At 32.8% G+C, this 27,248-nt stretch overlaps 1 protein-coding gene across 1 annotated transcript; it reads left to right on the forward strand.

Annotated features, from left to right (window-relative positions):
* The first annotated feature begins 8,964 nt into the window (after positions 1-8,964).
* On the forward strand, positions 8,965-17,429 carry LOC149558930 (L-type lectin-domain containing receptor kinase IX.1-like). Its single transcript, XM_089831131.1, has 6 exons — positions 8,965-8,976; positions 9,147-9,201; positions 13,292-13,396; positions 13,513-13,624; positions 16,100-16,532; positions 16,713-17,429. Exons 1-6 carry the CDS (start codon positions 8,965-8,967, stop codon positions 17,427-17,429), a joined length of 1,434 nt encoding a protein of 477 aa, XP_089687257.1.
* Positions 17,430-27,248: the final 9,819 nt, after the last annotated feature.

Raw genomic sequence — 27,248 nt, forward strand, 5'->3', positions numbered from 1 at the left:
TACATTGAATGCTGCAACTCCTATTGGTGCAAGTAATAGAAGTGTAGAATGGGATGGCATTGCCGCATTTTGAAGAGATTGACTAATGGTGCCAATTAGATATGATTTTCCTGTAGATGTTATTCCTTGAATTATCAAAAACAATGGTTCTGCATTTTGATTTCTTTGGTAGTGTGTCATGATTATGTTGACTACCTTTTTTTGTTTCTCACCAAGGGTCATGTATTTTATTCATTGAGGAATTTCATCATACATAAGGCACCCATGATTCTTCATGTTACTTATGAAATTGATTTCTCTGGAAGTGTGCTCTTCTCCTTGATAATCAATAGACCAATTTGTTTGTCTATCAACATCTCTTCTCCCCAACATGTCTATTTCTATGGAATGTATATTTAAACCCTGGTGCAACCTAGATATATAATCTCCCATTCATGTTTTGTATTATTTCTATGGACATCTTCATTGTCTTCAATTTCATAATCATTTGGGTTTTCAACATTTTCAGCAGACATTATACGTTGAACATGCCAAGGGTTGTAAGTGAATGTCTCCCAACTTTGTATGATAGAGGCATCATCATGACCAATATCTCATTCAATATCAAATAATGGCTTGTAGAGAAGTAACTCTGATAAACAAAACTCAATCCATTTACCCGATTCACTTGAAGGGATAGATACAAACCTAGGAAATACTCTAACAATTGCAGCTTTTCCCGTAGGCTCCCATTTGTTGTCTCTTTTTCTCTTAGGATTATATATCCATGATCTAGCTACATTAATTAATGTAACACCTTCCATACATAATGGCCTTTTTTTATAACCATCAATGAAAGATTTTGTTTGTTCTTTATTATTCTCTTCATCAATTTCATTTTCATTATTTAGAGTTGCAGGTTTGAACATCTCAAGTGAGACATTTAGATTGACAAATTTTCTACTACACTCCACTAATGGAAGCTCTAATAACATATGGCAAGTTTCTTGAGTACCAATTTCTCTTTCTACAATTGTCTTAGTTAGAAGCCTCCTATATGCCCGTGCTACTAAATCATCTAGATTTTTCATATTGGATAGACGCATCAACATTTGCTGGTATGTTTCTGAGCTTTTCTCTACTTTTGTTGCATACTTGGCGATATATTTTATCACAGCATGTTTGGAAAGAATAGGTTTCCAATCTATACTTGCTCTCCATAATTGTAGTATGTGGCGATTATGTGAATTGACTCTATAATAATTTCTCATTGGTTCAAATTTCTTTTCCCCTGTTTCCATGTCTTCATATAATTTTGATCCCCCCAGGTTTAATGGCCAAGGAGCATTATACCTACACTCCATGTAAGAAATATTATATTAAGCTCTGTCATTTTGTAGTAATTATTTATATATATATTTAGTAAATATTCATTGGGATGAAATAATTACCTGCAAACCATCTTTCCCTTTTTTTCATAGGCATGCACCCTCCTTACAAATCGTGTGTCGCTCCACACAATTTAATATTTCCTCATAGTCACGGTCCAAATCCACCTCTGCAAGTTGTCTTGTGTTTTTGAGACATGGATGTTGTTGAAAATTGACCAATGCCTACAATTGAAGGTAAGAAAAGATAAGTACACTAATTAATATCACATTACATGAATATATATAAATTGATTAACATGGCTGTATATTTCATTGATGAGAATCATTTCTAGGGTTCCATGCATGAACAATGGAGTGAAAATATCTTTCAGCACTTCTTCTTTCCTCCTCATTTGACCAATAAATTTTATCCACATCAGGTGCTCCTTCAATCCATATGAATCCATGTATGTGCGGGGACCCCATATGTTGCCATTCATATCTACACCAAAAGTCCTTGACATTCATTTCCTTTTCTAGAATCTCTTTTCTAAACATTGAGTTTATTAATTGCATATAGTGTGCAACTATGTGAGGATAGTCAATAATATTTTTTCTTCTCCAATTCTAAGGTTCTTGTGGATTAGTTGGCATTGTTCCTAGCATAAGTGAATGCAAATCAGGCCAATACATATCTGTTGCAATTAATCTGAAAAATATTGTAGGAGTACCAATTTGATGAAGCAAATCTGTCAATTCTGCACAAGATTTAGTCCAATATGACTGTGTTCCCCTTAATGATGTCCCAAACCACATCAATTTATTTTCTAGATTGGAGTGGGGTGTGTTTTCCATATGTTGTCGCAACTCATGGATGGTAATGGGCATGTCTTTAAAGTTTCTTTTCACAAACACTGACGATGAGTTTTGTGCACGATGTCTCATTATCATGTTGAATACAAAATATCTAAATCTGGGATGTTTTCCAAAATGATGATCCCTATAACGCATCAGATGTTTCACAAATTTGTAAAGATAAATCTACCACAACCATGGCTCTAAACAATCACAACTTCCATCAGGAAACAATGTTGGAAATGCCATATCAAGTAATCCTAATGTCACATATTCATTAATGGGAGATACACCTATACTTGGCCAATCTATCAATGATGTTGGATTCACATCAGGGTTATTGACCCATGCACGAATAAGTTCCATTTCTTTTTGGGCATTAGGTGGTCTTGAAGCCATTGATGTTGTATGATCTATTATATTTCCTTCATCTGACTCCATGACTAGACTAACAAAAATAATCTCATTTGCATTTGAATCAAATTCCATATAGACTGTCTTTAATTTGGGAAAGATATTTTCATCTGCATTTCTAGGTAGATCATTGAGAGCATTTTCATTAATTTGGACATCTGAATAAAATTTATCATGCTCTACTTTGTATTTGAGTGCTTTGTAGACACAATCCCTATTCACAGTAAAGTTATAGTTTGTTCCACATTGATCTCTTCATCTAACAATAATAATTGGCAAATTATCTATTGTGTGTGGCAATATATTGGAAACATGTTCTATATTTTGTGGGAAACTTATTTTATGCCCTTTATATTTATATTGACCACCTGTTGCATGTGTAACTTGAAGTATGGGGCTGACACATGCAATTAGCATTTCCTCAACTTGGGTCAAGTTCGCAAGCTCCTCAGGTTGTGGCCCTAGATCCATATTATTTAAAGCTGAAAATTTATTGTTTCCCTATTCTTTTCAACATCTATTGCATACTAGACCTTCTAATATATAGACCACTTTCATTCGTAGATAGCATTCCTGACAAATATAACACATCTGTGGCATTTTCAAGCTATCCAGTTGTTCTCGAAATTGCATTGGGATCTATAGAAATTATCCTTAAGAAATATAGTTGGGTTTTGTATATTTTCTCTCTTGCCTTGTCCACCTAAATTTATCCTATTTTGGCTTGTGGGATGAGGTGCTTTAGGAACAAGCTCTGTTGTTCTTGAATTTTCATTCTGGTGACTCATTTCCACAAATACAGGTAATGCTTTATTGTACCTCTCACTTGATTCAAAATCAACTTCATGTCTCCCTTGTGTTTCAAAATGAGATACTTCATCGGATGTTCGTTGACGAGTAATTCTATCCCTATTTTGTAATTCCAATTCTTGTATTAGCAATCCTACCCTTCTTCTAGCATAATTTAATCATCGGACTTCATTTTTCCTTCTTCTTTCTTCTTCTCTTTCAGCTTGTGCCATTTGTTCTTGTCGTCGTCTATGATACTCTCTCTGGTATTCTCTCTGGTATGCTCTTTCTTGCTCCATTTGGTATTGTCTTCCTTCTTGATCCGATTGGAAATTCATACTTGATTTATTCATTTCTATGAAATAAATTTATAACCAAACATTAAAAAAATAGTAGATTTAGTAAATTATTTTTTATAAAATTGGTTTAAAATATCACATTAATTTAGTGGCATTGCACTTTAGATAAGATAGATATTTATTCATTTCTAATTAATAGTTTAACAATTCAAAAATACATATAGGAGGAACTTTTATATAGTCTTGTATGTATAATACTAAATTTATTTAAAACAAAGGAAAAATAACATACATTCATCAAAATTGATAAGTCGAATAGAAAAATTTATAAAAACAATTGATAATGTCAAATAATATGACTCCTAGATTTCATTATAGTGATGCAAAAACATGTGGAATTCATTTTCTCGAAGTTCATTTCCTGATGACAATCATGTTGGGATCGACGTCAATAGCATTTTCTTGAAGTTCATTTTTCTGCTCTATACATCCAGTCTATTTAATCGCTCTACACACTAAAATCTCACAAACACGACATGGGATGCCTGGGTGGATTATGACGGTGTAGAAAAGGTTTTGCACTTCTTTCTCTAGTATAATTCTTCTAAACCCAAAATCCCTCTATTTAACCACACAATAGATCTGAGCAACTATCTACCAGAGTACATCAAGATTGGCTTCTCGGTTGCCACTGGAGAGTACATAGAGACGCACACCGTAAAGGTTTGGAATTTTACTTCTGAATATTCGTGGGAAGTTGGACCTCCTGGTAAATTACTTAGAAATGGAAATGCAAACAGATTTTCTGTGAAAGTCTATTTGATATGCATGTTCTTCATTTTTGTGGTCCTATGTGGCTTCATAGTTGTTCGCTGGTGGTAGTATTTCAAAAAATGGGGAAGAAAAGGTAAGGCTAGGGAAGAGAGCGATCTAGAGCTGGACGAATGCTGTTCTCATGGCCCCCGAAGCTTTTCCTACACCAAGCTCAGTGCCGCGACAGGAAATTTCTGCGAGAAAGAAAAGCTTGGACAAGGCGGTGGCTGTGAAAAGAATAGCTCAAGGATCAAGACAAGGAAGAAAGGAGTATGTCTCCGAAGTTCAAACAATCAGCAGGTTGAGACATAGTAATCTTGTGCGGCTTTTAGGATGGTGCCACAAAAAGGGAGAGTTACTTCAGGTCTACGAGTACTTGCCAAATGGGAGTCTGGATAAACACATTTTTGGGGAAGAGGAGGATACACTAGATTGGAGCCGAAGATATAGTATCGCCTGTGACATTGCCTCTGCTCTTGTTTATCTCCACGAAGAGTGGGACCAATGTGTCGTTCATCGAGACGTGAAGGCAAGCAACATAATGTTGGATTCTGATTTCAATGCCAAGTTGGGTGATTTTGGTTTGGCGAGACTGATGGAACGTGACCAGGATTCTTCCCATACAACCATGGTGGCGGGCACACGGGGGTATGTTGCTCCAGAGTGCTACATAACAGGGAAAACTAGTCTAGAAGCTGACGTGTACAGCTTTGGGGTGGTTACACTAGAAATTGCCTGCGGAAGGCAACCGATTGATCACAGCCTTAAAGAACACAATTGTTTCCCTTTTCTTGTCAAAATCTATTGCATATTGCACCTTCTGATGTACGAAGCACTTTCATTCGTAGATAGCATTCCTGACAAATATAACACATCTGTGGACTTTTCAGTTGTTGTCGAAATTACATTTGGGATCTATAGAAATTATCCTTAAGAAATACAGTTGGGTTTTGTATATTTTCTCTATTGCCTTGTCCACCTAAATTTATCCTATTTTGGCTTGTAGGATGAGGTGTTTCAAGAACACGCTCTGTTGTTCTTGAATTTTCATTCTGGTGACTCATTTCCACAAATATGGGTAATGCTTGATTGTACCTCTCACTTGATTCAAAATCAACTTCATGTCTCCCTTGTGTTTCAAAATGAGATACTTCATCAGATGTTCATTGACGAGTAATTCTATCCCTGTTTTGTAATTCCAATTCTTGTATTAGCAATCCTGCCCTTCTTCTAGCATAATTTAATCGTCGGACTTCATTTTTCCTTCTTCTTTCTTCTTCTCTTTCAGCTTGTGTCATTTGTTCTTGTCGTTGTCTACGATACTCTCTCTGGTATTCTCTCCAGTATGCTCTTTGTTGCTCCATTTGAAATTGTCTTCTTTCTTGATCCGATTGGAAATTCATACTTGATTTATTCATTTTTATGAAATAAATTTGTAACCAAACATTAAAAAAATAGTAGATTTAGTAAATTATTTTTTATAAAATTAGTTTAAAATATCACATTAATTTAGTGGCATTGCACTTTAGATAAGGTAGATATTTATTCATTTCTAATTAATAGTTTAACAATTCACAAATACATATAGGAGGAACACCTTTGTGTAGATAAGATGTACAAATATACTAAATACCAAATAGTCTTGTATGTATAATACTAAATTTTCTTTAAGACAAAGGAAAAATAACATACGTTCATCAAAGTTGATAAGTCGAACAATCAACTTAATAAAAAAAATTGATAATGTCAAATAATATGACTCCTAGATTTCATTATAGTGATGCAAAAACATGTGGAATTCATCAGTGAGGGAAAGGTTATTTTCGCCATCCATGTGCTCTTCATCATAGCAGATGTCTTTCATAAATTCAAAGAACCCAAATGATTTCTTCCATGCGTCATGAATTTCCTTTGTATATTGTCCCATCTGCAAGATTTGAGAATCTTGGACACCTCGAACATGAAAGCTCAAATTATGAATTTCATCTGGAATTTTTTTACAAGACTCAGAAATGATTGTTCCCAATCTATCCAAATAAGTTTGAACAATTTGGCTTGATATCACCAAGTTGTTTGGAAGAAGTGGGCTTGTGATAGTGTTCTCAGAATTATTTTGTTGAGCATCGATAGTTAATTTTTTTCTGATATCTATAATGTAAGGATAAAAAATGGTCAGTATCAAAATGACAAGAATTAAGCTATGCATATATACCAATAAATTGGTATTTGAAAGAGAAGAAGATTTGTTTGATTCTTTCTTATTGACATAATTCTACGCATTTAATTTCTTTTAACAAAAAACTTATATCTTCTTAAAATTATTTATATAATGTTCTAATCTTTGATTTAAAAATTTAATAGTAAAACCTAACTTCAAATATTAAGGAGAAAATAGATAACATTTCATGAAATATTTTTTTTAATTTTCTTCATATTTTGATAGACGTTAAAATTGAGATTTATAAGTAGAATAAAATTTATAAAAATTAAAAGACATTCTTAAATGTAAAATTTAAATTTCCTGATGCATCATTTCATTTAAATGTGTAGTAATCTTTTCGACTTAGTTGATAGATCTAATTGAACTTTTCTAATATATTTTAATATAAGGTTGAAATTTATAAATTTGAGAAAATTTGAACAAAATGTTAGAGATTATATCAAGGCCTAGGACCTACTTCTTACATACATCACAAGACAAGGTAGAGACCATGTAGTTTCTATTCTAACAAAGTTTTTAAGAATTATTTTTCATAAATTTTGTTCTTTAAAAATACATAACTAAATGATACCTATAATTTTAAACTTTCTTTTAGTATCAAGCAATAAAAAATTATTTTCCCATAAGTCTATTCTCAAAAGATGCATAACAACAATACAATAATATTGATCAATCAATATAACATGAAAAATAGTATAATCTAAAATTTTATATACTAAAAATCATCTATCTATTAAAAAGATTACTAATCATTCATAAAAATTAATGTATCATGCATTATAAATATATAAATTAATTATAATTGTACATGGGTATCTATGTTTATTTATCTAAACTTGGATGTTTGATAAACTGTATAATGGATTGGTTTAATATCAATTTTCTATTTCTTAAAAAAACAACTCCTATTTTTATTTAAGAGTTTCCTTAAAGTATTAAATTTAAATTGCTTCATGATGTATAATGAGCTTATCTAAATTATTCTACTACTATTTAATATCATGATAGTAGTTGATAAAACCTATAATAGTATAATTAGCTAATCCCAAATCCATCTACTTTTATTTAACAGTACAATAATACTTCATAGGACCTATAGCATATAACTAGTTGATTAAAAATTATTCTACTTTTTTTGAAAATCTTAATAATAGTTTGTAGGAGCTATAATTGATATAAATCTCATCTACTTTTATTTAACATCATGATAATAGTTCACATGACCCATACTATATAATTAGTTGATCTAAAATCTATCTACTACTCTTCAACATGATGATGATAGTTCATAGAACGCAACACTTATATAAAGATTTAAAATCTTACAAGATCAAATCTAAAAACAATGTTGAACCCATCTACTACTACATTTTTTATTCTTGCTAAAATATTTTGAATATTAATTTAACTAAATCATAATTTTATACTAATATATTTCTCGAGAACAAATTATTTATTTAAATAAATTTTAAAAATTGTAAAACATATAATTATAAAAAATTGCAAACAATTATTATTAATAATCCACATAGTAAATAAATCTAAACAAATTTAAAAGGTTTTCTAATATTAATAATTTGAGAGCATATTTCAATTTTAACAATATAACATGAAAAATAGTATAATCTAAAATTTTATATATTAAAATTGATCTATCTATTAAAAATATTACTACTCATTAATAAAAATTAAAAATTAAAACATATAATTATAAAAATTGCAAACAATTACCATTATTAATGTTATTTTAAAATAGCTTTGTAATGTTATTTTAATAATAGATAGAGGAATATAATCATTGATTCAAATAATCTAATGAAGAAGTTAGATTAATTAATACTATAATATCTAAATTCTAAAAATACAAATCTACAATGTTTCTAATTGAGAAGAATTTCTATTCTATCAAAGTTTCTAAGAAAAATTAACGAAATTATAGAGCTTTGAAAATAAGAAAAAATAACACAATAAAAGTTTCAAAAATAGAAGAAATCAAAACACATCAACATACATACTCAGAATAATGATCCTGTTGCTCAATCCAATGTTGAGTAGAAATCATAATATTGATCCTGTTACTCAATCCAATGTTGAATAGAAATCAGAATATCGATCCTGTTGTTCAATACAATGTTGAATAAAAAAGAAAATAGGCTCTTGCCATATATAATGTTGATGTGTGATGGTTCAACTTCAAAGAATTGAAAACATGTGATGCGTAAAAATGGAGCATAAGGCAAGACATTTGGTTTTCTTGTTATAACAGATTATTGGCTTTCTTCTTGCTCGAGTGAATGATGAAGAAATATATTAGAAACATCTAAATGTGTCTTCACACTGTCAGCAATAAATTGTTATTTGATGACGACCTAACTGGACCTGACGTTTGCAATTACGGACTTGCAGGACGCGTGTTTAGTGTTTGGAAATATCGAAGCGTTCAAACCAAAAATACAGTGTGGTTAATGAGGGAATAGGAAGCGTCAGTGTTAAGCATTGCTGGTCAAGTCCGAATGGAATTTCAATAAAGGACGTGGTATAACTGTTCAACTACCTGTCAAATTTTTTCAAAATGTTAGATTGTTTACAACAAAATGTGCTCCCATTGTAGAAGCCTCTCGGCTTAATTAATATCTCTTAGAGAAAAAAAATTGACGAGGCATTAAAATACTATACGAAAAAATGGATGTCTATGATATCCGGCATTTGTGGAACATGCCTATTTGCCTCGAAAAAGACTGAACTCGTTGAACGTCATAACAAGAACCCCTGAGAGTTTCAACCTGTTCGATGTTTTTCGTTCGTAATGGCCAAAGGCATTCCACGAAAAATTTCGTAGTGGATGACATCAAAAATAATTCTCTTGCACGCTCTTCATATCTCAACCAAGACCTTGATGGAACCTGTGTGTTGTCGAGGTTTCATCATCACTAACAATTTCCAAGGTCTTATCGGTAAAAAAATAATAATGAAATTTAACGCAACACGGAGAGGCCTATGTGTTCATTGGTATGTCAAAATGTAATCGCCCGACCAACTGCATTAAGAAATGCTCAACTTCTATGTTGTTTCTAGGGAATGCCGAATCATAAAATAAGTAAGTAAAATATAGACAACAAACTAACGAGGAATTTAACATTTTATAAAAATGACTCAACTTATATGCTAACCACCATCTTCTGCACCATGCCTGTTTGCCTTCAAAAAGACTAAAATTTAATATCAAACAAGAAGCCCATGAATTTCAACGTTAGTTTTGTACTTTGTTAGAATATCCACGAGGATTTCCACTAAGAATGCCATATCGCTTGATATCGAAAACACTTTCCCATTTGGTGTCCCAAGATTAGAGTTTGGCAAGATGAGTGGAATATTAGTTGGGAGGGTTTAAAGATATTTAGTCAAATGTTGCGAAGTGAGTAATATCGGGTGAAATTTTATATTATATCATATAAGGATGAGGTGCTCAATATTATATGTGTATCATAAGTGTTTTAAATGTTAAAAGAGTAAACAAGATTAGCATTAAAATATCAAGAGCACCATATTGGTCTAGAGTATTTTGTCTTCCATGCGAGATATCCAAATACAAATAACAAAGAGTGATTGTCACTGTATCACACCTTTTAAGCTATATGACGAATTCCAGATGATGCACTCCACATTGGATGGTTAATGTTAAACTCCATGATGTTCCAACTAGGTAGTGGATCCTCCATCGATCATTGCATATACCTATGCACTTAATCAACTCTTCTAATACATTCATCCTTACTCTATTATTACAAATCTAAAATCTTTTTCTAGCTCAAAAATATGATATAGTGCAATACTTTTGAAAAGATGAGAAATTTTTTAATGGAGAAATCACAATATATATAAACTTGCCTGCCACCAAAAAAAAATACCCTATACATCACCAAACTTGTAGACACTGATACAGACAATAACAGAAAAAAGAGTTTAAATAAATGGAAAACTACAACATCGTGTAACAGTTATCCTAATGGTTGAATAATTTTGGAGTGGCATGAAAGAAATAGCCACCACAAATAGAATAAAAAAATATTCATTTTTCAAATTTAAATAACAGAAACCAATGACTTAAGAATTCTAATCATAGAAAAACCAATGCAATCACCTCTCCTTTATCATAAAATTTAAAGACTGCACTGCAAAATGGGGGAAATCATACCAGAGTTAAGCTCTACTACCATAGATATCCTTAACAAACCTAATATTTGTACAACTTAACACACAATCTCAATGTGGAAGTGGGAGAAAACCTTGCACAAATTTATCTACAAAATTGTATTTCAATAATCTGTCAAAAACTCACAAATTTGATGACAACAAAAAATTACAGATAACTTTTGATAGTGATCCCAAAAGGAAAAAAAAATATCAAATCAATTTTCACTTTTGTTTGTAGGGAACTTAAAAATCATCGTAGACTCTAGAATAGATCGAAAAGGTCTACAACAATTCACGAGAAATTTAGAGCAATCTGGAACTATAAATGGAAAGGCATTCACCCATGACAGTTGTAACTATAGTATTAAATGCCATATTTAAAAAGTATTAAGTAATCTTACATTATTCTTGCATTTCAGTTGTCTATTTTATCGTTCCAGTCCACTCTAGCCTGGGCAATAAAAAAAACATTACAATGTGTTAATAATTTTAAACTACCATTTGTTCATTGGTTGGAATAGTTTTCTTTTAAAATTCTTAATAGATAAAATATAAAACCCCTAGAAAAATGCATACGGACTAATGAGAAAATAAGAATAATTAATAAAAATGAAATTAAAAATATGTATGCACTACATAATATAGGATAAATTTTATTGATGTGTGATATTGCTATCAAGATTTAACTGTGTAGTTTTTGAGTCAAACTTATTGACCCATGTTTCATGAGTAGTGATTCAACATGAATCCATCCCTCATTAGAATAAATAGAATTCTTGGTTTCTGAAATTAATAACTCTGCATATTGTAGGAAAAATTGTTCTACTATCTTTTTGATTGAGGTTTTTGGTGTTTCACTTTTAGTTTTTCTTAGTATCCTATTTGGTAACCATGCCACTTTCTTATAGTTTTTCAAACCCATTGAGCTAAATAAAAAATAAATTAAATCGATGTAAATTCTCTCAACTCATTAGAGTTTTGTATTTTTGCATGGCTCTAGTAATGATTTACTCTACAAAGAAATCCCTATATATCTTACGTGAAAACTTGCAATCCATCAAGTAGTCTCTTGAAGTGTAAATAAATGCTCATATGATGATAATATTTTTGAAAACAATGCAATATATTTTGTCGCTCATTTTAGCATTTGACAAAATATATACGTGCTTAGGCCTTTGCATGGATTTCGATTTGGAATTGCTTAAGATTTTTTTTTTAATTATTTTTTTCCTTGTATACAACATCAAAATATTTACAAACATGGAAAATTTTGAATCTATTATAATTCAATTTTGTGCATTTTGCCAATAAATATTTTCCAATATCTTCTCAAGACTACTGCTCACCTAAGCACTATATTTGTTTAGGTATAAAGTTTAAATTATGTGAATTCTTTTAGTCATGAATCACTATCTCTATCTCAAGTGGGTATATACATTATTGAGACTTGCCTTAAATTATGCAAGCTGGTGATCCCTACAATGACCATAAATGTCTGTAGAGGCTAGGGAATATGGATTCTATTAGAACTACATATAAAATTGATAGGCAGGATCCTAGCTTAGATGTTGCTAGTGAAACAATTGTAGTTTGATCCCTAGTGTTCTGCAGCATGAACCTTTCCTATTCCAAGAGGCTCATTTGTCCTTCCATCATGGTAAATTTTTAGTAGCTTCATGAATGCAAGCTATATTATATTCTATTATATTATATTACATTTGAAACCATGTATTAAAGTTTACAATTAAAACAAGTTTAAGTTCCCTCTAATTTGTTTCAACATCTATGTGATGAGCATGCAATCTTGAGTGCAAGATGTAAAGCTACCAAAGCCTATCACCATCTACCACATGCAAGTCTCAAGTCATCATCAATGTTCTTACTCATTCAATCAGTCTGCCTTGCTCCCTTCTTGTATCTCTTATTTGTAAAACCTTAGACTATTATTTTTCCTTATTTTAAAAGGTGCTAGCTCAATGGATGAGCCCTTGCATTACAAGCAACGAATGGTGGTTCAAATCCATCATGCCTTAACATGAATTAATTAATTACCTCCAACTTTATAGAATTAATGAATTATAGATATAGAACTTATTATTTTCATACCATCTTTTCTCTAACTATTTTCAAGAAGAAAATAAGCGAGATTAAAGACGTTTCTATAAAGAAAATACTAAATTCATCTCTAAGACGCAATAATAGTGTTGTAGTGATCACCCAATGTCCTAATCTTTAAAAAAAAGATTCATCTTCTATTTTGATCAAAAGAGAGGGACCTCAGCTCCTTTAAGTGCTCTTGTTTTCTAGGAAATTCTGGATCATAATATTAGATAAAACAAACTCACGATGTTATACAGAAAATTGGACGTTTATGATATCCGGCATTATGTGGGCCATGCCTATTCGCCTTGAAAAGACTAAACTTGCAGAACATTGCAACAAGAACCGCCGAGAATTTCAACGTATTCGATGTGTTTCTTTAGTAATGCCCAAAGGCATTCCACAAAAAACTCTGTAGCGGATGACATTGAAAATATTTCTCTTGCACGCTCTTCATGATATGTCAACATCAATGAAGACCTCGATGCGTTTCGTCAAAGTTTCATCGTGACTAGGAATTTCCCAGGGCTTATCCGTCACAAAACAATAATGACATTTAACGCAACACGGAGAGGCCTATCTGTTTGTTGGTAGGCCAAAATGGAATCATCCGACCAACTGCAAGAAATGCCTAACTTCTATGTGTTTTCTAGGAAATGCCGAATCATAAAATCAGTTAGTTATCTAGAGAGAACAAACTAACCAGGCATTTAGCATTTTGTAGAAACAACTCCACTTATATGCTATCCATCGTCTTGTGCACCATGCCCGCCTGCCTTCATAAAGACTAAAATGGAATATCAAACAAGAAGCCCATGTATTTCACAATTAGTTTGTACTTTGTTACAATATCCACAAGAATTTCCACCAAGAATTATACGTTGCTTGATATCATTGCATATAGAGCATGACATTATTGGAACTATTACACTGTTGCCAGCCTATGAATATGTTTTTGCTACTATTCTTGATTTCCTCTTCATTCCCTCTCAACTCCACATGTCATATACAGGCTTGTTTCTCTTCACAAGAGTGCACATATACTTACAAGTCAAGCATGTTAAATACTCCTATTGTCTGAGACTGTAAAGCTTAACACATAGAAAATAATATTTATTTACAATATGTGTAATTCTAGTTTCTATGATATTACAATTTCCATCAGAGGTCCTACTGATTCCATTTGTCCTTCCTCATTAGTACAACTAAATTGGTATGCCCCTAAGCTTCCATTAACATTTGCAAGAACCATGCGATCTTGTACAACACTATAGCCATGATTGTTGTCAAGTCCTCCCTCATTTTACATGTTATCAAAAGTACCTACAAGTAAAATTTCATCCAATTTAAAGTTCAATGCTGTATGCATTATCTTCAATTCCATTCCTAGACTTCTTAAGATGTCCCTATGATGCACCTGCATCATAAACTTCATGAATCATTTCTACATTTGATGTTTTTTCCATGTTTAATGTCCAATTTTTGTTATAATTTGAATCATTGTGCTAAGATGGGAGCTCTAATTTTGTAAAAAAGTAGGCTCCATCAAGATCAACAAAAACTTTTAAAGTAATAGCATAGAAGAAACTAAAGAAAAGAAACGAATTCTTGTAAGTAAAAGGATCCTAGCAACCTGTGCAAAGGAGAAGAAAATACATGTCAATTGAATTACAAGAACTTAATCATTGATAATGAGGACAATTTTTCCATAGAAAGTCAAATTATGATATTGCTAAGAGGGTTTTACAATATAATCATTTGTTAATAAAGAAGGAAAATTTTAATTTCTAGAAAAACTAAGAAAGATTTAAGTTAGAGGCCTTTCCTTATAGATGATCATATTATGATTTATGATGAATCCATAAAGGCTAGATTTCTTTTCTTCTCTTAATATATATCGATAGAGAAATCTAGAAACCCCTTGGATCCATGTATTTGGGGTCCCATTATAGGAAAAAATACGAGATAGAATAGTAGCCTATATGGTTGCTCCATATGTTGGAAAAACCATGCTCTTTCGTAGGAAACTCGTGTCCAAAGGTTTCAAAAGAATGTGTAAAACATTTAATGTTCTTTTACATAAAAAAATGCATTTTATGGTCCTAAAACAACTTAAAAGATCATTTCTGATATGCACTTATGTTCTTCTTGCTTATTTGTATGACAATTAAACACAGTAGGCTGATTGTATGTTATCATTGGCTGGCCCATCTTGTCCATAGTTAGAGAAGCTTATTTTATTGTTGTGAATCCACTGCATGTTGTGTAGGGGGAATGATAATGTCAAAATCATTGGTAGGCCAAAATGGAATCATCTGACCAACTGCAAGAAATGCTTAACTTCTATGTGTTTTCTAGGAAATGCCGAATCATAAAATTAGTTAGTTATCTAGAGAGAACAAACTAACGAGGCATTTAACATTTTGTAGAAACAACTCGACTTATATGCTATCCACCGTCTTGTGCACCATGCCCGCCTGCCTTCATAAAGACTGAAATGGAATATCAAACGAGAAGCCCATGTATTTTACAATTAGTTTTTACTTCGTTAGAATATCCACAAGGATTTCCACCAAGAATTATACGTTGCTTGATATCAAAAAGAGTTTTCTTGGGCTCTGATCCCTACGTCCACGAAGAGCTCGATGAAATTTGCGGGCCATCAAAGGTCCATCCCGACTAACCAATCGGCAGGTCCTAATCCTGTAAGATAATAATGAAGAGAGAGGCCTATGTGTTCGTTCCTATCTCGAAATGGAATCGGCTGAATAATTGCAATAGCCTTCTTCCTATGAAAGACACTACAAAATATAATTGCTAACAAATTACCCTCAGAGACCCTCTAAATCACATATTAGGATGGATAAATTCACTCACCCTACACGGGCCTTCCTTTTCTTAACCTGTGTTGCTCTTTTCCTATTATCATCGCATGCAGGAAACGTTACTTTTAGCTTCCCTCCTCTAACAGGTATAGAAAGGAAAAATGATGCCACATATCAAGAGAGTAATCAAGGAGCCCTGCAGCTTACATGAAATAAAGCATCAGGGAACCTTAAGAACAGTTCCGGCTGGGCATATTATACTGACCGTATTCCGCTATGGAATAGGTCTACTGGGGCTCTGGCCAATTTTTCAACTTACTTTCAATTCAATATTGATCTGAACAACGAAATGTACGATAATCATGGAGATGGACTTGCGCTCTTCATGGCACCATTCGAACTGGAACCACCAGAGGACGCTTATGGTGGATTTGTTGGCTTTTTTAATGAGGAAAGCTTTAAACAATCATCTTATCAGATGGTTGCTGTGGAGTTTGATACATACAACAACGATTGGGATCTTGATGACAATCATGTTGGGATCAACGTCAATAGCATTTTTTCAAAGTTGATTTTTCCGCTCAATACATCTAGTCTATTCAATCGCTCTACAGACCAAAATCTCACAAATGCGACATGGAATGCCTGGGTGGATTATGACGGTGTAGAAAAGGTTCTGCACTTCTTTCTCTGGTATAATTCTTCTAAACCCAAAATCCCTCTATTTAACCACACAATAGATCTGAGCAACTGTCTACCAGAGTACATCAAGATTGGCTTCTCGGCTGCCATTGGAGAGTACACAGAGACGCACATCGTAAAAGTTTGGAATTTTACTTCTAAATATTCGTAGGAAGTCGGACCTCCTGGTGAATTACTTAGAAATGGCAATGCAAACAGATTTTCTGTGAAAGTTTATTTGATATGCGTGTTCTTCGTTGTTGTGGTCCTATGTGGCTTCATAGTTGTTCGCTGGTGGCAGTATTTCAGAAAAAGGGGAAGAGAAGGTAAGGCTAGGGAAGAGAGCGATCCAGAGCTAGACGAATGCTGTTCTCATGGCCCACGAAGCTTTTCCTACGTCGAGCTCAGTGCCGCGACAAGAAATTTCTGCGAGAAAGAAAAGCTTGGACAAGGCGGCTTCGGCAGCGTTTACAAAGGAATCCTGCCCGGCACAGGGGACGCGCTGGCTGTGAAAAGAATAGCTCAAGGATCGAGACAAGGAAGAAAGGAGTATGTCTCCCAAGTTCAAACAATCAGCAGGTTGAGACACCGTAATCTTGTGCGGCTTTTACGATGGTGCCACGAAAAGGGAGAGTTACTTCTAGTCTACGAGTACTCTCCAAATGGGAATCGGGATAAGCACATTTTTGGGGAACAGGAGGATACGCTTGATTGGAGCCGAAGATATAGTATCGCCTGTGACATTGCCTCTGCTCTTGTTTATCTCCACGAAGAGTGGGACCAGCGTGTCGTTCATCGAGACGTGAAGGCAAGCAACGTAATATTGGATTCTGATTTCAATGCCAAGTTGGGTGATTTTGGTTTGGCGAGACTGATGGAACGTGACTAGGAGGATTCCCATACGACCATGGTGGCGGGCACGCGGGGGTATGTTGCTCTAGAGTGCTACATAATAGGGAAAACCAGTCCAGAAGCTGACGTGTACAGCTTTTGGGCGGTTACACTAGAAATTGCCTGCGGAAGGCGGCCAATTGATCACAGCCTTGAAGAACACAATTGTTTCCCTTTTCTTGTCAACATCTATTGCATACTGGACCTTCTGATGTACGGACCACTTTCATTCGTAGATAGCATTCCTGACAAATATAACACATCTGTGGCATTTTCAAGCTATCCAGTTGTTGTCGAAACTTCATTTGGGATCTATAGAAATTATCCTTAAGAAATACAGTTCGGTTTTGTATATTTTCTCTGTTGCCTTATCCACCTAAATTTATCCTATTTTGGCTTGTAGGATGAGGTGTTTCAGGAACACGCTCTATTGTTCTTGAATTTTAATTCTGGTGACTCATTTCCACAAATACAGGTAATGCTTGATTGTATCTCTCACTTGATTCAAAATCAACTTCATGTCTCCCTTGTGTTTCAAAATGAGATACTTAATCGGATGTTCGTTGACGAGTAATTCTATCCCTATTTTGTAATTCCAATTCTTGTATTAGCAATCCTGCCCTTCTTCTAGCATAATTTAGTCATCGGACTTCATTTTTTCTTCTTCTTTCTTCTTCTCTTTCAGCTTGTGTCATTTGTTCTTGTCGTCGTCTATGATACTCTCTTTGGTATTCTCTCTGGTATGCTCTTTGTTGCTCCATTTGGTATTGTCTTCTTTCTTGATCCGATTGGAAATTCATACTTGATTTATAAATTTGTAACCAAACATTAAAAAAACAGTAGATTTAGTAAATTATTTTTTATAAAATTGGTTTAAAATATCACATTAATTTAGTGGCATTGCACTTTAGATAAGATAGATATTTATTCATTTTTAATTAATAGTTTAACAATTCACAAATACATATAGGAGGAACTTTTTTGTGTAGATAAGATCTACAAATATACTAAATACCAAATAGTCTTGTATGTATAATACTAAATTTATTTAAGACAGAGGAAAAATAACATGCGTTCATCAAAATTGATAAGTCGAACAAACAAATTAATAAAAAAAATGATAATGTGAAATAATATGACTCCTAGATTCCATTATAGTGATGCAAAAACATGTGGAATTCATCAGTGAGGAAAAGGTTATTTTCGCCATCCATGTGCTCTTCATCATAGCAGATGTCTTTCATAAATTCAAAGAACCCAAATGATTTCTTCCATGCGTCATGAATTTCCTTTGTATATATTCCCATCTAAAAGATTTGAGAATCTTGGACACCTCGAACATGAAAGCTCGCATTATGAATTTCATCTGTAATTTTTTTACAAGACTCAGAAATGATTGTTCCCAATCTATCCAAATAAGTTTGAACAATTTGGCTTGATTGCACCAAGTCGTTCGGAAGAAGTGAGCTTTTGATAGTGTTCTCAGTATTATTTTTTTGAGCATCCATAGTTAATTTTTTTCTGATATCTATAATGTAAGGATAAAAAATGATCAGTATCAAAATGACAAGAATTAAGCTATGCATACATAGCAATAAATTGGTATTTGAAAGAGAAGAAGATTTGTTTGATTCTTTCTTATTGACATAATTCTCCGCATTTAATTTCTTTTAACAAAAAACATATATCTTCTTAATATTACTTATATAATTTTTTAATCTTTGATTTCAAAATTTAATAGTAAAACCTAACTTCAAATATTAAGGAGAAAATAGATAACATTTCATGAAATATTGTTTTTTATTTTCTTCATATTTTTATAAACGTTAAAATTGAGATTTATAAGTAGAATAAAATTTATAAAAATTAAAAGACATTCTTAAATATAAAATTTAAATTTCCTGATGCATCATTTCATTTAAATGTGTATTAATCTTTCAGACTTAGTTGATAGATCTAATTGAACTTTTCTAATCTATTTTAATATAAGGTTGAAATTTATAAATTTGAGAAAATTTGAACAAAATGTTAGAGATTATATCAAGGCCTAAGACCTACTTCTTACATACATCACAAGACAAGGTAGAGACCATGTAGTTTCTTACCTGCATCATGAACTTCATGAATCATTTCTACATTTGATGTTTTCTCCATGCTTAATGTCCAATTTTTGTTATAATTTGAATCATTATGCTAAGATGGGAGCTCTAATTTTGTAAAAGTGTAGGCTCCATCAAGACCAACAAAATATTTTAAAGTAATAGCATAGAAGAAACTAAAGAAAAGAAAAGAATTCTTGTAAATAAAAGGATCCTAGCAACCTATGCAAAGGAGAAGAAAATACATGTCAATTGAATTACAAGAACGTAATCATTGATAATGAGGACAATTTTTCCATAGAAAGTCAAATTATGATATTGCTAAGAGGGTTTTACAATATAATCATTTGTTAATAAAGAAGGCAAATTTTAAATTCTAGAAAAACTGAGAAAGGTTTAAGTTAGAGGCCTTTCTTTATAGATGATCATAGTATGATTTATGATGAATCCATAAAGGCTAGATTTCTTTTCTTCTCTTAATATATATCGATAGAGAAATCTAGAAACCCCTTGGATCGATGTATTTGGGGTCCCATTAGAGGAAAAAATAGGAGATCGAATAGTAGCCCATATGGTTGCTCCATATGCTAGAGAAACCATGCTCTTTCGTAGGAAACTCGTGTCCAAAGGTTTCAAAAGAATGTGTAACATATTTAATTTTCTTTTACATAAAAAAATGCATTTTATGGTCCTAAAACAACTTAATAGGTCATTTCGGATATGTACTTATGTTCTTCTTGCTTATTTGTATGACAATTAAACACAATAGGCTGATTGTATGTTATCATTGGCTGGCCCATCTTGTCCATAGTTAGAGAAGCTTATTTTATTGTTGTGAATCCACTACATATTGTGTATGGGGAATGATAACAAAACCAAGTAGAAAGAAAGATCTACTTTATATTATGCTATTAGTCAAATATCTATTTTAAAAATTGGCATAGATATGCTATTTTATAAGTTTGGATATCTTAAAGTGACACAAAAAATTTTGAAGATGAGGTAGAAAAGACATCAATTGCTAAGAAAGATTTGGTGAATCAGCATAGAATGCTTGGATCAATGTATTGCCCGAAAAAGCATGACACAAGAGATTATATCAAGGCCTAGGACCTACTTCTTACATACATCACAAGACAAGGTAGAGACCATGTAGTTTCTATTCTAACAAAGTTTTTAAGAATTATTTTTTCATAAATTTTGTTCTTTAAAAATACATAGCTAAATGATACCTATAATTTTAAACTTTCTTTTATTAGCAAGCAATAAAAATTTATTTTCCCATATGTCTATTCTCAAAAGATGCATAACAACAATACAATAATATTGATCAGTCAATATAACGTGAAAAATAGTATAATCTAAAATTTTATATATTAAAAATGATCTATCTATTAAAAACATTACTACTCATTAATAAAAATTAATGTATCATGCATTATAAATATATAAATTAATTATAATTGTACATGTGTATCTATGTTTATTTATCTAAACTTGGATGTTTGATAAACTATATAATGGATTGGTTTCAAATCAATTTTCTATTTCTTAAAAAAACAACTCCTATTTTTATTAAAGAGTTTCCTTAAAGTATTAGATCTAAATTGCTTCATGATGTATAATGAGCTTATCTAAATTATTCTACTACTATTTAATATCATGATATTAGTTGATAAAACCTATGATAGTACAATTAGCTAATCTCAAATCCATCTACTTTTATTTAGTAGTACAGTAATAGTTCATAGGACCTATAGCATATAATTAGTTGATTAAAAATTCTTCTACTTTTGTTGAAAATCTTAATAATAGTTTGTAGGAGCTATAATTGATATAAATCTCATCTACTTTTATTTAACATCATGATAATAGTTCACATGACCCATACTATATAATTAGTTGATCTAAAATCTATCTACTACTCTTCAACATGATGATGATAGTTCATAGATTGCAACACTTATATAAAGATTTAAAATCTTACAAGATCAAATCTAAAAACAACGTTGAACCCATCTACTACTACAGTTTTTATTCTTGTTAAAATATTTTGAATATTAATTTTACTAAATCATAATTTTATACTAATACATTTCTCGAGAACAAATTATTTATTTAAATAAATTTTAAAAATTGTAAAACATATAATTTGACATAGATCCTTGATTCTTGATTTTGCCTTCCAACGGCTTCCATTAATCATTTTGATTAAGATAGTCTTCCATTTGCATCTTCCATAACTGAAAGTTCTACCCTTAAACCTATCAACCCTTAGCTTACGCTTGTCTTCCATCACTCCCACTCAACCGTGAGACTTTCCTACATAGGATAAGTGAAAAACAACCTAACTTTGATACCACTTGTTAGGATTAAACCTTAGATAGAAATAAAAATTACATGCAAATATAACCAATAATAGAAAATAATAGATCACATAGAAAAGAACACAAGACAACAAGATTTAAAGTGGTGCACTCAATCCCTGGGCTATGTCCACCAAATAGAAAGTTTGATATTATTACAATCTAGTGATTACAACTTGATTATAATTTGTAATCCCTTACAACTCAATACTGCCACAAGAACCAATTTTGCATCACCATAATGAAATAATCCCTAACCCTAAGCCCTTTTGTACAAGTATTTTTATGCCACTTTAAGGTTACAATATGTCCACCATATGTTAGCCATACATCAACCACAACGTCTGCCACAACCCAATTTGTTTTTTCTAGGTGCTACCCCAAACCCCAAAGAATTTATTAAGTATGTCTAGTACTTCCTTGATAATTCACCACAAACTAACAAGATGAACCCTTACAAAGATTACAAAATTTTCCTTTATAGTTCAGGCATAACTAAGATATTTCTAATCAAGTTACTCCACAACTACTATCTTAAATGCTCAGAGAATAATCATAGAGTTCTAGAGAAAATTTGATCTTGACATAGATTCAAATATAATGAAATCTACTATTTTTCCAAATCAAAGCCTTGAGAAGATAGAACAACACCATTAATTCACTCTAACCAAGTAGATGGATAAAACTAGCGGTGGTGGAGTGTTTTCCTTCATTCACTAGGCATGACATTCATTGGAGAGTGGTTGGAATCGATTATGAAGATTGGATCATGCAAGAAAATATTTCTTCCTCATAGTTGGCTCGATAAACTAGAACAGTCAATAGGTCAACTGAATCTTGCAACCAAGATGGGCCACGTGGGCCAATAGTCTTATTTCTTTTTGCCACCCCACAAATTCTCCACTCATTTGAGCATATCACTTTTAACTAACCGCACCACCCTCAAACTTAACCATGGTAGTCAATGAAAAGTGTCAACCCAATTGCCAATGTTAACTGCAATGGTACCTCCTCCAACCCACAAAGACATGTAACCTTCAGGCACTTCCCTGCAATGTCTAAAGTTTTAGCAATTCCCTGATGCAAGAAAGCACTAATCATCGATCTATGAAAGATCGATGATCGATGAAATTTTTTGTCATTACTACGCCTACCCCATTAATACTTTTAGGCCCACAAACTACTCAACATCCACCTTAGGAAAACCTGGCATCCAATTGGCCCCACTTTTAGTGCTAGCAGCCAACAAAGAAGGATAGACCCACCAATCCATATGTCACAATATCACTTGCTTGCATTGTCAAAAAGTCTAACAAAAGATAGAATGTGGGAAAGTGATTGCCAATAGAAACTTAGTCGTATTCCAACTCATATTAGCATATAATCATGGTAAAAAAGGTGACCTACAAGAAATGAGACCTATATAGCACATGGTAGCGGGGTACATTCTTGGTTTATGTAAAGGTCATTCACATTGAAGAAGCAGGAAAGTGCCCGCTGTAGATCTGTGCAAGATTTGATGGTGTGCAAAATTGTAGGAGCCCTGAAAGGAAACTAAACAAGATATGAAAATATTAAAAGCCCCCAATTTAATTATTTCATATTTCCATGGTATTCAAATATTTAAAAAGAATGGAAAGTGGTCGTTTATCATTTAAATTCAAATAGGGTGATTTTGGTAGAAAGGCAAATTTGGCCAATAGTTAATTCAGAATTTGGATTCATACTGATAAAAAAGACAAACTAATAATATAGAATTAAAAATTGGAAAGTGTGTGATATCGAGAGCATTGGGGAACACATTTGGCTTGCATAAAAGATTGTTTTAGATAAAGGTAAAAATAGGTTTTGAAGGGGACCTAAAACCCTTAACAAGAAAACAAAAGATAAACCATTAAGTTCCACCAAGTTTTACAAGGACTTGAAACCTACCATTTTAAAAGATTCAAATTCAATTTTTACAAGGACCTAATATCACAATATAAAATCAAAAAACAAGACCAAGTTTTAAAAGGACCTAGAACCTAGTTTTAAAATACCAAAACTAGATTAAAAACCTAAAAAATTGACTAGAAACTAGAACAACTACCAAGATAGAGACCAAAAACCAGAAACATAGAAAAATTGCTATTATAGTTCTTTGATCATTTGGACCACCTCTTTTCCAGCCTCCATAGTACTTTGGATGGTATTAACTATAGATCCCACGATGCCCTCAGCTACTTTTTTCCTAGAGCTCTATATGGTTCATTTACATGGACCACCCAGAGATATGATTTCTTCATTAGTTCTCTTCCCTAAGCTAGCAGTAGCTACACAAATGCCAGAAGTAACCTACTCCATATTATTACAACTTTCTTTGATCGATAACTAGAGCTTGTTTTCATATTCCTTTAGTTTGTCTGGTATATTACCAACCTGAATTGCCAACTGGATGGTCTTTATGCAATTAGTTTCTTGGTTCTGCTCCATTGTTGTGACTTTTCTTTTCAAGTTCATTAATTTGTTATACACCTAGGAGTCAGTTTGAAGGGAAGAGTCTACCTTTAAGTTTGTAGTATGTAGGAAAGAAAGCCTTGTATCTCTACCAGCATAATCATCCTTATCACCCCCCATATCTTCCTTACCCATAGACTCATTCTTCTCATTCCTTATGTCTTCCTTCACATTTTCAGCATTCTTATTAAAGAGTTCCTCCTTTCCCTTCTCCATTACTTCTTCTTCATCCCTCACTCCTAGGGATTGTTCACTCTGATTGGTATCCTCTTCACTAGCATTACTTGACACAGTATTTTTATCATTGCTTTCATCTATCTCCTCCTTACCAGATTCACCCTTGCCACCAGGGTAACCTTCCAAATTTGAGCTAAAATCTCCCACATCTCTGTTCTCCTCCTCATCCACTAACCCCTTCCTCTCCTTTACTATTCCTAGAGTAGGTTTCACTCATAGAGCCCTTCTTTTTCTCAGAAGGAGGGGAAGACACAATAGCCTTGTTCTTACAATAATTCTCAATCAGTAAAATTAATCCTTCATGAAAAATCAAGTGGGTTTCTTCTTTTCTATGAGCTTGGAGACTATGGAAAAAAGAAAATCTCAAATAAAAAGGAAATGAGATTCTATCTTTGTGCCTAAAATGGTTTAGAAACACAAAATGAAATTTATGAACATGTTTAGCTCTACCATCTAAGATAAAGTACTCACAAATGCATGAAAGCACATCCCGCTGGATAACCTTAATTTGGCCCAGTTTGTAAAAACCACCATTCTTTTCCTCCTCATCCATTTTCAAGAACTTCTTAAACATTGCATTTGTTTATCCATCTAAGAAGATGGAAATGCAACGTCACATGAAATATTGTATCAAAATGTTACATCTTGTATGGGATGTTGAATACAAAGAGAATAATCAAGGAGGCATGCAACAACTATTGGAGATATGAAGCTCAACCATTTTTCATTATTCCCTCCAAGGGACTCTATCTCTTCAATTCTTCTACTGACATTCAAGAGTCTCTCTTGGAGCTCTTTTATATATTGTATTCACTGTAACTTGTGGATGTATTTCTAGATTAGATAATATATTCACCTGCTTAGTGTGGACATAGGCTTTATTGTTTGAACCATAATAAATCTGTGTACTCTACTTGTGCATTATCGTTTATGCATTTTATTGCTTTTCTAACTTTTACAATTGGTATCAGAGCAAGGTATTGCTATTTAGAATTTAGGGTTGAAATTCTAGGATCTTGGAGGAGGTCAAAGTGTAGAAATTTATAGGAAAAAGTTTTTGCCTATGGAAGGTGCAAATGGAGTCGCTATTAATTAAGCAAGACTGGCACTTGCTTTAGAGGGGAAATGGAAGCAACTAGACATGATGTCTAATGAGGATTCGGAAAAAATGGACAAGAAGGCAAGAGCAACAATTCTTCTTTCACTATTTAAAAATGTGCTCCTTACTATTGCAACAAAAACAACAACAAAGGTAGTTTGGGACAAGCTAAGAACTACTTATGTAATGGTGTTTGTTGCAAAGAATGTTTTCATCATGAAGAAACTCTATAGTCTCAAAATGAAGGATGGTGGTAATATAGCAAATCATCTCAATAAGTTTAATACTCTAATCAATTAAGAAAATTTGGTGGGCATGCCATGAAGTGATGAAAAGAAAGCTATCTTATTGTTATGTTCTCTTCCATCCAGTTGGGATGGAGTTGTAATAGCCATAAGCACATCACTTCCCAATAAGAAAAAGTTATTTTTTGATGAAGTTGCAGCTACTCTTCTCGGTGAAGACATGAGAAGAAAGATTGATGTTCCCTCATCTGGTGAAGCCTCAACAATAGTAAGCATTGACAATAGAGGAAGGAGTCATCAAAGATGTAGAAACTCCAACAATAGAGGAAGATTGAAGTTTGCAAAAGGGAAAGATTCGAAAGAAAGCAAAGGGGATTGTTGGTTTTGTGGCAAACCAGGCCACTCAAAGAAAAATTGTCATGCTTTAAAAAGGGCACAACATAAGGTGTGGGATAGTCAAGCTAACACTGCTTATGAGAAGTATGAACCAAGGATTTTAGTTCTTGTTGCAAGTGATACTATTTCAGAATCATGGGTACTTGATTCCAGGGAATCCTTCCATGATTTCTTATGCACAAAGTTGTTCACAAATTATAATGAAGGTGAATTTGGGAAAGTTTATTTCGGTGACTATAATGCTTGTGACATTATTGAGAAAAGTGATATTTTATTACCATCACATGGAGGAGGGTAATGGCTTTTAAAAGATTTTCGAAATGTTCCAAAATTGAAGAGAAATCTAATTTCCATTTCTCAACTTCATACTCAAGGCTATCATACATTCTTCAATCCTAATACATGGAAGATAAGAAAGGGATCTTTGATAGTTGCAAAAGGAGATAAAGTTGGGAGTTTATATATTCTAGAAAGTAATAGTGAAGTGGGAGCTACTATGACAATTGTGGACATAACTCAGAGCTTTGGCATCAAAGGCTTGGGCACATCAGTCAGAAAGGACTCAATGTAATGCTAAAAAGAAATCAACTGCTAGGGCTGAAATCTATTGATATAGAATTCTATGAACATTGTCTCTATGGCAAACAGAGGTGAGTCAACTTCTTGCAGACTAGTAGTGAGAAGAAGGGCACACCTTTGGAGCTTGTTCACACAGATGTCTTTGGACCCATTGAGGTAACCTCTTTTGGTAGAGCTAATTATTTCATTACTTTTCTAGATGATTGTACAAGGAAATTTTGGATTTATACACTCTCTAGGAAATTAGAAGTTTTCTCTAAATTTCAAGTTTTTAAAGGTCTCGTTGGAAAGTAAAGTAGA

This window comes from Cupressus sempervirens, chromosome 5 (assembly GCF_028749045.1).
Source record: "Cupressus sempervirens isolate cs-2001-9-10 chromosome 5, ASM2874904v1, whole genome shotgun sequence".
In the NCBI taxonomy this organism is placed as follows: Eukaryota; Viridiplantae; Streptophyta; class Pinopsida; order Cupressales; family Cupressaceae; genus Cupressus; species Cupressus sempervirens.

Bases quoted from the DNA above. Each gene is read 5' to 3' on its own strand.
- LOC149558930 (XM_089831131.1), top strand. The intron at 9,202-13,291 runs GTTAATGAGGGA...GATGTTATACAG, and splicing joins CAAACCAAAAATACAGTGTG to AAAATTGGACGTTTATGATA. The intron at 13,625-16,099 runs GTAGGCCAAAAT...CCTTAAGAACAG, and splicing joins AGAGGCCTATCTGTTTGTTG to TTCCGGCTGGGCATATTATA.